The 15,777-nt window shown below is 48.2% G+C and overlaps 1 protein-coding gene across 1 annotated transcript; it reads right to left on the reverse strand.

Annotated features, from left to right (window-relative positions):
- Nucleotides 1-215: 215 nt before the first annotated feature.
- On the reverse strand, nucleotides 216-14,406 carry LOC144095694 (uncharacterized). Its single transcript, XM_077629353.1, has 2 exons — nucleotides 13,366-14,406; nucleotides 216-221 (listed from the first exon to the last, which is right to left on the reverse strand). The coding sequence occupies exons 1-2, from the start codon at nucleotides 14,404-14,406 to the stop codon at nucleotides 216-218; spliced, it is 1,047 nt and encodes a 348-aa protein (XP_077485479.1).
- Nucleotides 14,407-15,777: the final 1,371 nt, after the last annotated feature.

Genomic DNA, 15,777 nt, shown 5'->3' on the forward strand with positions numbered 1-15,777 from the left:
TTCTATTTCGAAGGCGTGGTAAAATGTGTCTGCACAAAATGGCGGACGACGTGCTGTCCTGTATGGCGCGAAGAAAAACGGCTTATTTGCGAGGTGAAGGATGCGATTTTCACCTCAAACAAGGAATGAATCACTCCTAGGTACAGCCCACTGTCTCACATAGCTGCGAGTTCGCGTTGTGCACAACACAGTTGTGTACGTAGCAAGTCACAGTGTTAAGTCTGTGTATGGAAAGGCACATTAGCAATGTGTTAAAGTGTGCATACAATGATAGCACCGATTAACGAAGGAATAAAAGGGGCTTGGATTAAAGAAAAAAACAGTCTGCGCTTACGCTCGCTGTCGCTGAGTTCCGCGTATTACGCAACCTAGCGTAAGTAGCAAATTTTCTTGGATGTTGTGCAGTCGCGAGTAAAAAATATTAGCCCAATGACGTCACCGACGTCAATGACGTCACATTTCATTGCGGCCCGCAATTCCTGTTCGTCGTTCATGGCTCCTGAAACCACTATTAATATTGGTGCGCGTACTCGGAAGATGCCGCCTCGCGACCAGGAGGACCAAAGAAGTTACATCGGCCGCCTCTTCGTGGAATCCGTGCCTCAGAAAGAAACATGTCGCCTGACAAGAAGGTCCAAATCAGCAGTAACACAAGCAGCGAAAGCGTTCCGAGACGATCGAAGAAGGATATCGACACCCCGAAGTGGATGACCTAGGGTTAGGGAAGAAGACGACGGACTGATTATTGCCCCTGCCACGGTTGACCCCTTCTTGAGCGCCAAAGAAGACAAGAGAGGGCTCGCTATTCATGTGTCCAGCGACACAATTAGAAGGCGCCTCAAGAAGCGGGTTTACAAAATTGTGACGCAGCACAAAAGCCCTATTAAACAGAGAACCAACGCCGGCAGCGGCTGGAATCTTCTAGGGCGTACGAGCGCCGGGGTGTTGAAGACTGGGGACAAGTCATCTTCACGGACGAATCCACAATCTGCACCAGGTGGGACTAACAGCAGTGTGTTTGGCGGCCTCTAAACTGCAGGTGTGGCTGAGGTTCACTTCTTCAACGTAAACTGTTTAAGTATCAGATACGAGTTCGTACTGTAAAAAAAAAAAGAAGAGGAATACGCATTTTGTCTTTAGCGAGCAGCTTACTGTCCAAATAAGTGTTCAGTACATGCCCGCCGGATTTGTTTCATCAGCCATAATAGAGGAATTTAGCAACTCATCTAGCAGCATTCTAGTCAAGGCAGCAGTTTTTTAGTTGCACATTTTTTTTTTCATAAAACCAACAATTTCTCAGAGGCAAACGGTCGTAGCAGCTTGGAATATTTTGGGTTTCCTTTTCTTGCGCTGACTCGTAAGAAAGCTTACTTTCTGTGACGAATGAAATTGAACTCACCGCAGGTATGGCGTAGTTCAGTATGGCACCTTTTTTTCTCGTTTCGATTGCGTGCTGACCGGCGTACACGCAGTGTCTGCTGTCGAGTGGTCGGTGCAGCTTTGCCGTTTGGGGGTCCGTCAGCAAAGATGGACATGGCCCTTTAGGCTGCAACAATGGAATGTTTAATGCTCCATCACACTGCGACATCTATACGAAGACCGGTGCCCTATAACTTTTACTGGCTGCAGCACGACCGCAGCCCAATGCATATCTGCGCGCCTTGCGAGAGCTGCACTAGACTCCTGCAGCGTGCTTTGACTGTCATGGCCTCTAAGCGGCGCGGACCTCAATCCAACTGAGAATTTGTGCGGTCTAATGAAAGGGCGCCTCGCTCCCCAAAGTCGTCGTATACTCGGCACCGATGCTCTTCGGAGAGCAATTCAAGAGGCATGGTACACACTGAGTGCAGAAAATTAAACTCTATAGAAAGGTTCGGCGCGCGCCCATGCCGCGGATAATCGCCGAAGTCATCGCTTCAGACGGCAACAACATCAGTCACTAACTGGTACCTGCCCTAAAGTTGTCTTCATGCGGTTTTGTTTGTTTGCTTTTTGTTTGTTCGTGTTTGTTTGAGCCTTTTCATCACCACCAGCCTGACTACGCACACTGCATGGAAGAGGCCTCTCCCATGTCTCCCCAATGAAGCTTTCTGCTGCCACCGCATTCCCTCAATCTTCTTAATCTCGTTCGCCCACCTAATTTTCTGCCGCCGCCTGCTATGCTTCCCTTCTCCTGGAATCCACTCTGTTACCCTTAAGGACCAGCGGTTATCTTGACTTCGCATTACATGAACTGCCCAAGCCCATTTCGTCCTCTTGATTTCGACTAGGACGTCATTAAAACGCATTTGTTCTCTCACCCACTCTGCCTGCTTCCTGTCTCTTAACGTTACAACTATCATTTTTCTTTCCATATCTCGCTGCAATGTCCTTAACTGAAGCTGAAAACTTTTCGTTAGTCTCCACGTTCTTGCCCCATAGGTGAGTGCCGGTAAGATACAGCTGTTGTATACTGTTATTTTCACCGATTTTGGTAAACTGTCATTCATGATCTGAGAGACCCCTCCATTTGCGCTCCACCCCATTCTTATCCTTCTAATTATTTCACTCTCATTATTATGATATGCCACCACTACCTGCCCCAAGTGGACGCATTCCCTTACCACTTCCAGCACCTCTCTACCAATTGTGAGCAGCTGTTCCCTTGCTAGACTGTTGAACATTACTTCGGTTTTCCGCATGTTAATTTTTAGACCCATTGTCCTGCTCTGCCTGTCTCATTGATCATGATTTGCAGTTAATCTCCTGAATGACTCAGCAAGCCATGTCACAGCGAATCGCACATTACTTAGATATTTTCCATTAACTCTTATCGCCAAATGTTCTCAATCCAGGCCTCGGAATACCTCTTGTAAAAAAGCAGTGAATAGCATTGTCGAGATCCTGTCTGCCTACCTCACACCCTTCATTATTAGAATCTTAAACCCGACTTTGTGGAGGACTATGGTAGCTATGCAGTCATCATAGATGTCTTCCAGTAATTTCACTTAAGTCTCTTCTACACCCCGATTCCGCAATGCCTGCATGACCTCTGAAGCTTTCACTAAGTCAAATGCTTCTCGAAACCAATGAAGGCCATAGATAGGGTAGATTGATAAAGTGTAGGTTGATAGGGTAGATTGATAGAGTGAATATGTTTTGTGCTGTGTTGTGTTTTATTGCGCATAGGCAACTAAGGCCATCGTGCGCCAAGGTCGCGGTATAGAAGAAATTTCTGGATAATTTTATAGCAATGTGAAAAATCATCGATGGTTGCGAAAGCTTGCCTGATCGTTTGGCTGATAGAAGTCTAAGGTTGATCTGACTCTATTACCGATTAGCAACGGACAGTAAGCTGATCGGTCTGTAATTTTTCAAGTCCTTGACGTCTCCTTTCTAAAGAATTAGGGTAATATTATCGTTCTTCCGAGCTGTTCGTAAGCTTGAGGTTTCAATGCATTGTGCTTATAAGGTGGCTAGTTTTTCTAGCACGATCTCCCTTCCGTCCTTCAACAGATCTGCTGTTACCTATCTTCACCAGCTGCTTCCCCGCGTTGCGTTGCTCCTAAGGATTTCTTTCTCTTCTGTTTTGTTATTGGCGGGATGTCCCATTGCTGTGCTCTACTGCCTCCCTCATCTGCATTCTGATTCCAATGGCCACTGTATAGATTTGTATATAGATCTTATCAATATTGCTAATGACATTGCTCTTTGTCTCTTAACGCATGCATCTCGTTTTTACGTATGCCTAGTTTCTTCACCGCTTTTAGGCTACCTTCGTTCTTTAGAGTATGTTATGTCGGCTAGTATGCGCTTATTTATTAAATTTGATATCTCTACTCAGCAATGTTATCTGTGAGATTAACTTTGATTCTTTGAATATTAGGGTCGTCTTCCTCAGTTAAAGCCGAATATCTCGTCTCCAGCAATATTCTCAATATCCCTACTTTCCGTCTTACCACTTACTCGTTGATGGCCTTCCTTTTCACAGGTTTTTGTCGTCCCCTCTTCAAGTCTAAGCTAATTCGAGACCTTACCATTCTTTGGTCGTCACACCGCACCTGTCCGAAGACCTCCACATCCTGCATGCCGCCAGAGTGAGCGCATAGTATGACGTCTATCTGAATATATCTCCTTTTCACCGGCATCGATTCAGTGCTTCTTTTTCACATTTGCAGATGCCTTGGTGTAGCGTCATTCTTAATATCAAACCTGGGCTTGTAATTTATATCATTTTATGTCGGGCGCCACCGTGAAGGTTTGGAGGCGTATGCATTCTACAGTTTATTTATTTATTTCGAATACTTCAAAGACACCATGGAGGTGGGTATAGACATGAATTAACAGGAAAGCCGTTTGATGGCAGTTTTGAAGTGGCTGGGGTTAGAGTGAACGATGAGGTCTGCGGGAAGGTTTTTCCAGCCGATGACAGTCTCTAGGAAACAGAAGCTGAGTTGGGTCGTTGTTCGGGCATATGGCAGATAAACGGCCATAGTGTGGGCGACCGGCTGTACGTCTGATTAATCGGCATGATGACTGTAGTTCTACGTGATAAGGCATGATAGAATTTGCTAAACAAGCAGAGTCGGGATATTTTCCGGCATGCTTGTAGGCTTGCAAGACCGGCTTTAACTTTTATGTTAGTGACGCTTGTATTGCCGGAGTAAGCAGAAAAGATAAATCTGGCAGCACGTTTTTGAATCGATTCAATGGTGGCTGTCAGGCTATGGCGATGCGAGTCCCAAAAGGAACCTGCGTACTCCACTTTGGGTCTCACAAAGGTTACGTATGCTAGTTGTTTTACGTGAGAAGGCAGATGAAGTAGGTTACCTCGAAGGAAGCCAAGAGTGTGGTTTGCATCGCTAGTTTGGTTCATGGTTTACGGGGGTTTAACGTCCCAAAGCGGCTGAGGCTATAAGGAACGCCGTAGCGATGGGCCCCGGAAATTTCGACCACCTGGGGTTCTTTAACGTGCACTCACATCGCACAGCAGACGGACCTCTAGCACTTCACCTTCAATGAAATTCGACCGCCGCGGCGAGGGTCGCACCCGCGTCTTTCGTTTGAGCAGCCGAGCAGCATAACCACTAAGCCACCGCGGCGCCGCATCGTTGGTAATATTTGTAATGTGAGAAAACCGTTTGAGATCCCTGTAAATGTGCACGCCTAAATATTTCAAAGAGGGGACTGAAGAGGTAGCGGACCCGTTCAGTATGTAGTCATGGGAAGGTTAACACCGACGTCTGCACAAGGTAATTAGAGCGGTTTTGTTAACATTAAAAGTCATTATCTAATTTCGACATCATTCCTCGACTTTTGCCAGGTCGTTCTGATGAGCTATATTGTCAGTAGGGTTGTATATGGAGCGGTAAATAACGCAATCTTCGGCAAAAAGACGGACATGATAGGTTAAGTGTGGTATGATAAATTGCTGTGGCGGTAACCTTTTTGCCGAAGCGGAACGCGAGAACACATGCGCCGTGCGGTGATATAAAATGGCTCTAAATAAAATTATCACTCAGATCAGAGCAGACGACCTCCATGGGCATCCTCATAAATGAAGCGAAACGTCAGGGAGGTAGCTAGGAATTGATTTTCGGGAAGGGGCCAAAGGGATATTTGTGCCGAGGAATACTTTACATTGTTCCCTGTAGTATACAGCGAACCCAAAACATGCCTTTAAGGCAAGGGTGCGAAAAAAAGCAAGGGGGAGCTGTTAGGTTGCACATGCCCATCAGCAACACTGGCAAGAGAACGGGACACAGAAGTTCGATATCAGAGCCATTGCGGGGTGGACACGTCTCTCGAATACGTTCATAGTGTGATGACCCCCATAATGCGCAGGTCCACACGGGACGGAGAGGCAAAGAGACACCGTATGGCTCAGTTTAAACAAACAGATATATTCAATAATTATACATGATTAAGATTCAGAGGCTGGGGCGTCCGAGCTTACGTGCCGACGACTTCATGGGGGCGATGGAGTGGCTCCGGAGTTGGGCTCGAGCGGTTGCTGGCAGAAGCTGCACGCCGTCGGGCTTCGGCGCTGAAGGCCCTCTTGGCGAACGATGTCGTCCTGAGCGTTTTTCTTCCGTACTGCTTCTCGATTTTTATATCCTCTTCTCCACACTCCCTAGGGTGAGGACGCCCACGCCGGAGGGGAAGGAGGGGGGGCTAGGGCTTTCACTTGGGCGCACAAACATACCACCGCACTTATTGTCTCGCCCCCCTCACGTGTTGAGTCCGAGGGAAAGAAGGTTGTCTTCGAGGTAGCGCATAGCGTCGGCTGTGGTAAGGCGCGCTCTGGCCCGCTGACAGTTCCCGCGGGTCACCGGCCTCCATTCTCCATCCATCAACTGACACTCGCTCCTCAAGGTAAGGCGCGCTCTGGCCCGCTGACAGTTCCCTTGTCCTGGAATGTGCTCGGGAGGGCCGCCCCTGGAACCGCCACGCCAATTGGGGAGGATAAGCCCGTTTCCCCGCGGCGACGGCGGCGGGTCCCTTCGTTCTGGTCGTCACTCAAAGAGCATGGCTGGGTAATTGATGATGCCGCTGTCATCTGGGTCTCCGTCTACGCCGCGCCGTCGAACGCGGAACCTCGTAGCACACACAAGGAATGTCACAATAGCAAATATCATTTTTTCTGCCTCGTGTTGGACTCATGTTATTTATTCTGACTTTGAATGTGTTTAAAATCATCCATATGCATGTTCCATTTTCAGTTTTACATTACTACAAAATGGCATACACGTTCTACTTGTAACCACATTTTACACGTCTATCTGTGCTGTATGTTTAAGTATCTATATTTCATGTTCCTTTATTTATCTGTTTTAAATATTTGTGTGACTTGCCCTGCCTTGCAATACGCCGGGCCCTGGGCCTCGTCAAGCTGACAAATGCAGCGTTTAGCCCAGGTGTCCCACAAGAATTTTTTTTCTGCAAATAAATTGAAATTGAAGTGAATCATCTCAGTTCGCATTAGGTTTTTACTCTGTTGGCGGGAAGGCACACTCGTTGCAAATGGCGGAACACATACTTGCGCTTAGTTGAAAAGGGCTCGAATTATATTTCACGATCAACTAGCACGCTTCTGGGGAGGTAGCATTCATTCAGACAACGTGCGCGAAAGGAGCTATGCGAACTCCGTCCATCACACCAGCCAAAGCAGACTAGCGGCGATCATCAAACGGCGCCTCAGTGGCCTCCGTGAGTCTCATAAGCGACGGGACATTTGATAGCGAAGAAATGCCAGACATGCGCAAAGTGTGCTTGCAACGCAAGTTGCGTGAGCCTCGGTGCAGCGTTCTGTGAAGGCAGATGGTGCACCAATGCAGTTTTGCGCCACTACGCCAAGCGCTGGAGATGCTGTAAACTTTAGCGGCTGATCTACAGTGCGAGCCTTCTTGGGCTATCTCCGTGAAACCGGCGCAAGCCAGCTGCATTTGCTTGCACAATTTCAACGAGCATGCGCTATAGGGAACATTCGATTTTCCATTCCCGGGCCCTATTCTCGATATCCGCCGATCCGCCCAGAGCGGGGCGTGCCCGTGACGCGCACATCGGGGTGGTGCCAAGGTACGTAAATGCAGAATGGGATGACGAAAACAAAAGAAAAAGTATGACTACAATAGATACTGTCGTCTGCTACTTGGCGCCAAATTCAAAAAACACGATGCCCTAAAGCATGCCTGAAGCCGAGCATCTGCGGCGCGTAGGTATAAGTACGCGTCGCGCATTACAGCCGCTGAGCGAAACTGTGCAATGCGTTGCGGTCTCGGCGTATACGTCCATACATATGCGTTGGGCAGCAAAGAAATATATGGCTCTGGCGTTGGTTCTCAACGCGACGCGAATAGTCGCAAGAATGGTGGAGATAGTTTAGCGGTGACTGCGTAAAGCGATGTTCTTCGCAATGCTGCGATTGCTATATCCACAAGAAGCGACGAAACTTGGCGGCAGAGCGTGGAAAACGCTATGACTGAGATTTGTTTGGCCGTCCCTGACTTTCGCCTCGTTGGCACATGCGGCATTAAGAGGGAGAGTCTTCGCGCGCCCATACAGTGAAAGCAAAAGAAAATGATACACTGAAAATTTACCGCTTTATAACTTTCGTCGCATGAAAAAACGCAACAAACACAACAACTTAGACGAAAAATTTTTACCTCTGTCTATTCACGGACGTTCGCTAGGAACACAGGGGGAAGACCTCTACGAAGCACGCAATCGCGCCAGAATTAAAATGGACTCTGCAGAGGGAAGCAGTGAAGGTGATAGCGAGCAGCCCGGTGCATATTCAACTGGAAGCTCTGCTCACTTTATGCAGAATCACCGCGCGTTGGCCCACGCGGCCGATGATAGTATATCGGCCGAGAAAGGGCGGGCGCTGTGGATGCAGCTGGCAAAGAACAGGTTTAATTGAAGAGACATGTGAGAGGTCTTTGCCCTGCAGTGGGCGTAGTCAGGCTGATGTTGATGATGATGACTGGTCGTCTGAAGGAAGTTAACACCCCAATGCAGAAGGTGAAACAAAATTTGTCACGAAGAGCGCAGTGATTCGTTTCGTATAAGGCAACCGTTATGCACCTGCAGCAGCAACAGGCATCTCCTTCTAATGCAGCAACATTCCTTGTAAGAGAGAAAGGTTTAATGTCTGGAAAAGTGAACAAGTCACCTGAAAAAAATTCTGCACATATGCTGGTCAACCTTGGAGAACGGGGCGAATACAGAGGTGGAGAGTGAAGGTGGAGGGTGATGGCACATTACAAACAGTTTCATGCAGTGTGCAAGACGCTGCTTTATTCGCTTTATGCAAGTTGTTATCTTAATGTGCATATACACACGCAACATCTAGGGCGCGTGGCACATTAAGCATGAACATGTCTCAGGGTTAGACGAAGTAACCAAAGGAGAATAATAACAACTGTGAAGTTGCAGGCACCGCAATTCAGAAGGAAGAACAGCAACACGACAAGAAAAGCACAAACATGCAACAATACATTTCAACTTTCCAATAAGAAAAGGCCGGCCTGTAATGAGAACGCATCTCGTGTACAGCTCATAGATTATTTGTTCGAAGAAGCGCTTCAAGTGCACAAGATTACCGTGGTAAACTGCATTGGCAAGAAGGCTATTACAGTCCTTGACTACGTGAAAGAAATAAAAATGGAACACTTAAGATGCACTGTTGTGTGTGCACATGGAGGATAAATTGCGTTTTTCAGCACGATTAAGGCAGTTTGAAACATGGCAAGCACGTGTGACTCAATTTCCAATCGGCATGAAAATAAAGTATTCATCACGAATATAATGGTAGAACAGGGTGCAAAATGATGAGAATGAAGTCATTGAAAGTGCCTATGCTTGAAATTTAGGCCCCCTGAAAAATTACCTTCTTGTACAGCTTTGCTAGCCATTTTCTCTTCAAGTTCAAACAGAAGTATGAAACCAAACCAAGTCAGGTGGAAAGAGGCTGCTATTTTGTTTGGGACTCTCAGAATTTTTTTTCCTTGCGATTACTACCAGGTATTATCTTTCCTGCTGCGTGGCATGTGATGGCGTCGTAATTAGTATTGAGATGTCATTGGGCGATATGTGCGACAAGAAAAGGAAGATATGGAAAGCCTCCATACACTACTGTAACGGAGAGGTTTATAACACATCATTAAGGCAGCAGAAAACCCAGCGTCATCCAGCAGGCATTGTCAAAAAACCGCGTCAAAAGTGATTGAAAACAGGATTTGTAATTTAAATCAAATGCCAGCGGATGTCACAAACTACTTCACCTCGTAAAGTATTAGCTTTTATGTACAAAAAAGTGTTGTTGCGGCGGGTGCCGCTCAAGTACATGAACTGCTAGCAACCAAAACCATCCCGGTTTATTTCCACATAAAGTCATATATATACACATAGCGACACTGGTGCCTCTGGCGGCAGGTGATCCCCAAACCGAAACCGAAACCACATATACAACATATTCTCTTCCTTATAAAAAAAAAGACAGCTACATGGGTAAGTGATTTACTAGTGGTAGTACGTTAGTACTCTTTTACAGAATTATATTTACAGTAACAACAATGTGCTTGTCTTATGCACTTAATACAAAAATATAAAACAAAAAGAGGAAAACAAGATACAACTCCATTTATGTCCGTATTTCACAACGTCAGCAAACTCAACACTCGTGCAGATTGTGACACGTTCACGTTCACTGCAAAACGTGTCTTTCTGTACTTAGTGTCCATAGCGGTCTGGAGGTCGTCTATTCCTTGATGGCTGTACCCTACGCTGAGGTCCCGATGCTTCTGAGAAACCACTGGCCGCAGGCGAAGTTTCTTCCGGCTCACAGCCGGTCACTGGTGACATAGGCGGCTGCTTCGCAGCAGCCACAGCTGAAGTTCCGGTTGGCGCTTCTGAAACGGGTCTCTCCAAGGTAGGCGGTGAGCTGCTTTCCCTAGCGGTGTCATTTCTATCACTCCTTTCCCCCCACCCACAGATAGATGCAGAAGCTCGTGGCATCGTTGACAACTTTGAAGCGTTCCACGTTTTTCCATCATCAAGTTGGAAGGACGATTGCCCCTGTTTTCTTATCACTTTTCTTGGACGGCTAAAAGCCAGGTCACCTTTAAAAGCAGTTTGTCTGCGTACTCGTACAAGGTCACCAACATTCACTTTGGTTTCCCTTGCGGCCCTGCGAGCGTCTGTGTATAGTTTACTGGATTGCTGCTTTTGCTTCACACGCTCGCGTAGGCGGTGGAGCTCTGAAGTAGGGTCGGTTGCAAATATTGCTGACGGATACCCAACGACATCGAGCCGAGTCCTTGGTAGACGTCCATGCAGGAGAAGTGCTGGAGCAACTGCAGTTGTGGCATGCGGCGTACAACGGTAAATGCCCAAGTATTCTGTTACCGTTTGGCGTAAGGGACGCTGCTCGAGTGTAGCCACTTGAACAAAGCTTTTAAAAACTTTGTTGAACCGTTCTACCTGTCCGTTTGCTTGCGGGTAGTATACGGACGAATGCCGCAAGCGGATGCCGCGATCCTGCAGAAAAACTTGGAACTCTCGAGATGAAAACTGTGGCCCGTTATCGCAAACAATTTCCTCTGGGTAACCTTCACGTGCGAACACTGACACCAAGAAGCCTGTTACTGTGCGTGTTGTGACTTGGTTGCAAAAGTATACTTCGGGCCACTTAGAAAAGTAGTCGACCAGCGTGATCGCATATCGACAATCGTGTGGTGCTCTCTCAAATGGGCCAACAATGTCCATGCCAAGCTTTAGCCACGGTTCCTTTGGTAAGGGGACCGGGTTCAATGGTGCAGCCATAACCTTCGTGCTCTTGTCCGCTGCCTGGCATATACTACACGTTTGAATAGCTAGCTCGACTTGCCTGTCCATGGCTGGCCACCAAAATTTTTCTCGCAGACGTGCTTTCGTTCGTACAATTCCAAGGTGAACCTCATGAGCAGCGGTAATTATCCGCGCTGTAAGTGAGGCGGGAACCACAAGGCGTTCGCCACGCAAAATCAAATTGTCCACCACTGACAGTTCATCGCGAAGTTTGAGGAAAGGTTGAAGCTCACCCGGCAGAGATTTTTGCGCAGGCCAGGACGATTCAATGTAGGCCTTGATTCGTTGCAGTGTGCTGTCTTCCGACTGGGCCTGTTCAAACTCTTCCCTGGTAATGCAAGAAGATATAAGGGCAACTGATACAGTTTCGTCTGGTAAAGTCTCTTCTTCCTGAGGAGGTGACGCAGGGAGGCGAGAGAGCGCATCTGCTACTCGATTTTGCGAACCCTTCCGGTACTTTACTGTATAGTTGTACTGCAGTAGGCGCTCCGCCTACCGTGCTATCCGCAAAGGACGCCTTCCTGGCCCTTGAGTAGACAGCAATGCGACCAAGGCTTGATGGTCAGTAAGCAACGTGAAATGGCGTCCCCACAAGTGAACATGCCACTTCTCGCACGCCCGAACACACGCAAGCGCTTCGCGTTCTCCTACTGAATATCTCCTCTCTGCAGATGAAAGCGCTCGAGAAGCAAAGGCGACAGTGTGTAGTTTCTCTCCCTCCACCTGTTGGAGAACCGCTCCAAGCCCACAGTCTGAAGCGTCAGTGGAAACAACAACTGGAAGAGATGCATCGAACATCCGCAGGACTACGTTGGACGCAAGTGCCTCTTTGGTCTTTCGAAAACTGGAGTCTACCTCGCCAGACCAAACAAATGGTTGCCCCTTTCGAAGCAGAACGCGCATCGGTTCAACCATATCGGCAAAGTTGGGAACGAACCTAGAGTAGTATTCGGCCAGTCCCAGGAACGATCGAAGGCTGGCTGTATTGGTGGGTGCCGGTGTATCCTTGATGGAAGCAACCTTTTCCTCCAGCGGAACAATACCACTTGCTGTGATCCTGTGACCCAAAAATGAAAGTTCCTGCGTATCGAAGATACATTTGCTGTTCAGTTTGAGTCCTGCCTCTTTAATGCGTTGAAGTACTGCTGCAAGGTTATCTATGTGCTCCTGCCGGCCCCGCCCGAAGACTATAATGTCATCTATATAGAAGAGCACGCCCTTACATCCTTGCAGGACTTTGGACATCATACTCTGAAATGCAGAAGGCGCGGAAGCCAGTCCGAAGCACACTCGTTTAAAACGAAAGAGGCCTTCGTGAGTTATAAATGCGGTCAAATCGCGACTCGCAGGGTAAAGCATGACCTGGTGGTAAGCTGATGCGAGGTCTAGCTTAGAAAAATTTGTAGCCCCCACTAAACTACGCAATAGCTCTTCTGTATGAGGAAGGGGAAAGCTGTCTATTACGACAGCTTTGTTTGCTTGTCGAAGGTCTACACAGAGGCGAATACCTCCCTCTTTCTTCTTAACGACCACAATGGGTGACACCCATTCAGATGCCTCCACCTTCTCTATCACGTCCAGATTTTCCAACCGATGGAGCTCTTCCGAGACCAATGGTCGTAGCGAGAGCGGAAGGCGCCGAAGTTTAGATTGCACTGGCTGCACCGTGGATCGCGTTTTGACGTGATGCACAAAACCTTTCGCGAGGCCAAGGCCTGGATCGAAAAGAGATCGAAACTCGCCAACTAATTCCTTTGGGAGGCTAATATCCTGCACGGCTTTCGTCGGGTCAGGGCGCTGTTCCCTTCGAGAATTAGAAGTTAGCGTCGTTTCAAGGCATTGCAGAGATGACCCATCAATCTGTAGACCGAGGGCCTTGATGGCATCGATACCCAAGAGTGAGGTGCCTTGTTCTACGACGTAGAAAAGAAGGCTTGTTGTGCTAGCTTTGTACGTAACGTCAGCGAAGAAACAGCCACGAACCGGAATTGGCTGTTTTGAATAGTCCAGTAACCGAACAGTCGAGGCCAAAAGTACTTTGCCTTCAAAATACTGCTTAAAAAGATCGTGTGCAACAATGGAAACTGACGACCCAGAATCTACAAGAAAAGTTATGTCCGCACGGTCAATCGAAACTGTGACGTAAACAGCGGAGCGAGCGGCCGTCGTCACAGCTAGAATGCTCAAAACTTCCTCGCTAGGAGAGTCTTGGCTGTCTACCTCACGCACCGGAGCGGAGCCTCGTTTCTGGCAAACTGAGCGGAAGTGACCCATGACACCGCAATGGTGACAACGCTTGCTTTTGGCTGGACAGCGAACTGATGCTGCATTGTGCCGGGATGAACCGCAGCGATAACAACGATACTGGCGGTTGTGCGACCACTTCGAGCTCTCGTCGGATTCTGGTGTACGCGTAGGCGTATTTCCACGAGTATTTATGCGTCCAACATCTACAGAAGGAAATTCTTGCAGATCATTGTACGCCAGCTCAAACTGCCTTGCCAGTAGTACTGCTTTAGCGAACGAGAGGGACGATCCTTCAAGCAGAAGACGCTCGCGCAAGCTCCGAGACGAAATACCAGCAACGAACTGGTCACGCAGCGAATCTTCTTCGGCAGGAAAAGAGCATGTAGCAGAAAGCTCCCGCAATGCAGTGATGTACTCATTCACTGATTCACCAGCTTGCTGAACTCGCCTGCTGAAACGATGCCGTTCGGCAACAACATTGCTTGTTGCCGAAAAATGAGCATGCAGAGCGGCGACTGCGATATCGTACAACGATACTTCAGGCCTTGTGTCACCTGTGCCCTTGCTATCTTCCGACGTTTTCTCAGTAGCAGTTTGCTCACCGAGCTTGACGTTGTCCAACGATGGAAGTGGTAATGTGTAAAATATGCGCTGACCTTCTACGCCGAGGCTGTGAAGAAGTAGTGCTTTGCGACGATCCGGCGTGCAGTCAGAGGCCCCCGAAGCAAGCACGTAGTTCTCGAAGATGCGGAACCATTGCGGCCACGCAACAGCAGGTCGACCAGGCACAGGCAGGAACGGGGGCGGCGGCGCGAGTCCAGAAATGCTCATGGCGCCTGAAAGCAAGCGGCGAAAGTCACGCCCCCCCGAAATTATCCCGTCCTCGTCGCCAATGTTGTAGCGGCGGGTGCCGCTCAAGTACATGACCTGCAAGCAACCAAAACCATCCCGGTTTATTTCCACATACAGTCATATATATACACATAGCGACACTGGTGCCTCTGGCGGCAGGTGACCCCAAACCGAAACCGAAACCACATATACAACAAAAAGCTGCTTAAATTTCAGTCTGGCTTCAAAAACCCTGTGGGTCTCCAGCCAAGCACACGCTGCCAACTAGACCATGCAGGCACATTGACTGTACTAAGGAACAAAAGTGGGGGGGGGGGGGGGGGGGGGGCGTGTTGATGTGTGTGTGCTGCTGGCTTCATTTGGAGCTTAGTAATGTAATTACTGTAGTGAACCAGAGATGTGCCAATCAGTGAGAAACCAGTTGCAGTAATATTATGTAGGTGAACTGCAGTGTGCAAGAGTTCAAAGACAAGAATGTGGAACCTGTGTTGAGATACTTGTGGTACATGTGCGAGCATGAAGGAAGAACAGTGGCTGTGTGTGTGTGAAGAGAAACCACTGAAAGGAGCCATCAACACCACCGCGTAACGCCGTTGAATTATGAGCTTAAGTGCCCCCTACTATTTGGGGAGCTAGACAAGTTGCTATGCCTCTTAGGTGTTGCAACTTGTCTACGAGGAGTGAGGTGTGTTTTACATGTACAGTGAAAAGTTAGTGGAAGCCTGTATTGCCTAAATAATTTATTTTCATCCCTGTCCTTCATGCATCCTCGAATTCATTATGCAGCCTAATTGCGAATCATTACCTGGTAGAACATTACATATTAAACAATATGCGTCGTGCACACAAATAAGATTTTTTTTGGACAAACTCTCCTTTCATAAAAGTTCAACAGTGGTGTTCACGCACATTATTGTTGCATAACTTGCAAATAAGAGTAGCCAGCAGTCACCTCTGCTAAACAAAAAAGTGGCAGCACGTACAGTGACGGTCCAGACACGCTAAGGGTTGTAAGGTTTCTGGCGACAGCCGGTGGTCTGATTCAGCTGCGTATTCGGCCCGGGACACCTGCAACCGGGGTCGCTGCACAGCGATAGGCATCTTGGTTCCCACGGCCGGTCCTCGCCTGATTTATTGGATTCGAGACGGAAGATTCTGCTGCCGTTTGTAAACAACATTGTTCCCGGAAGATCGACCATGCGGCACGGAGGCAGTTAGCGACCGCCAAAACCGAGCCGGGGTGGCTCACCCCTTCAACTGTGCCAGCTCGCCGGTGCCTCGCCCATTCGGACTTCCCGGAAGACGTGTTCGGCTTGACAGCGTGAGAACTCTCGTTCGGACGCGAAGACA

The sequence above is a fragment of the Amblyomma americanum genome, chromosome 6 (genome assembly GCF_052857255.1).
Source record: "Amblyomma americanum isolate KBUSLIRL-KWMA chromosome 6, ASM5285725v1, whole genome shotgun sequence".
NCBI classification, from domain to species: Eukaryota; Metazoa; Arthropoda; class Arachnida; order Ixodida; family Ixodidae; genus Amblyomma; species Amblyomma americanum.

Excerpts from the sequence above, each read along its gene's own strand:
- LOC144095694 (XM_077629353.1), bottom strand. The coding sequence starts at position 14,406 with ATGAGCATTTCTGGACTCGCGCCGCCGCCCCCGTTCCTGCCTGTGCCT.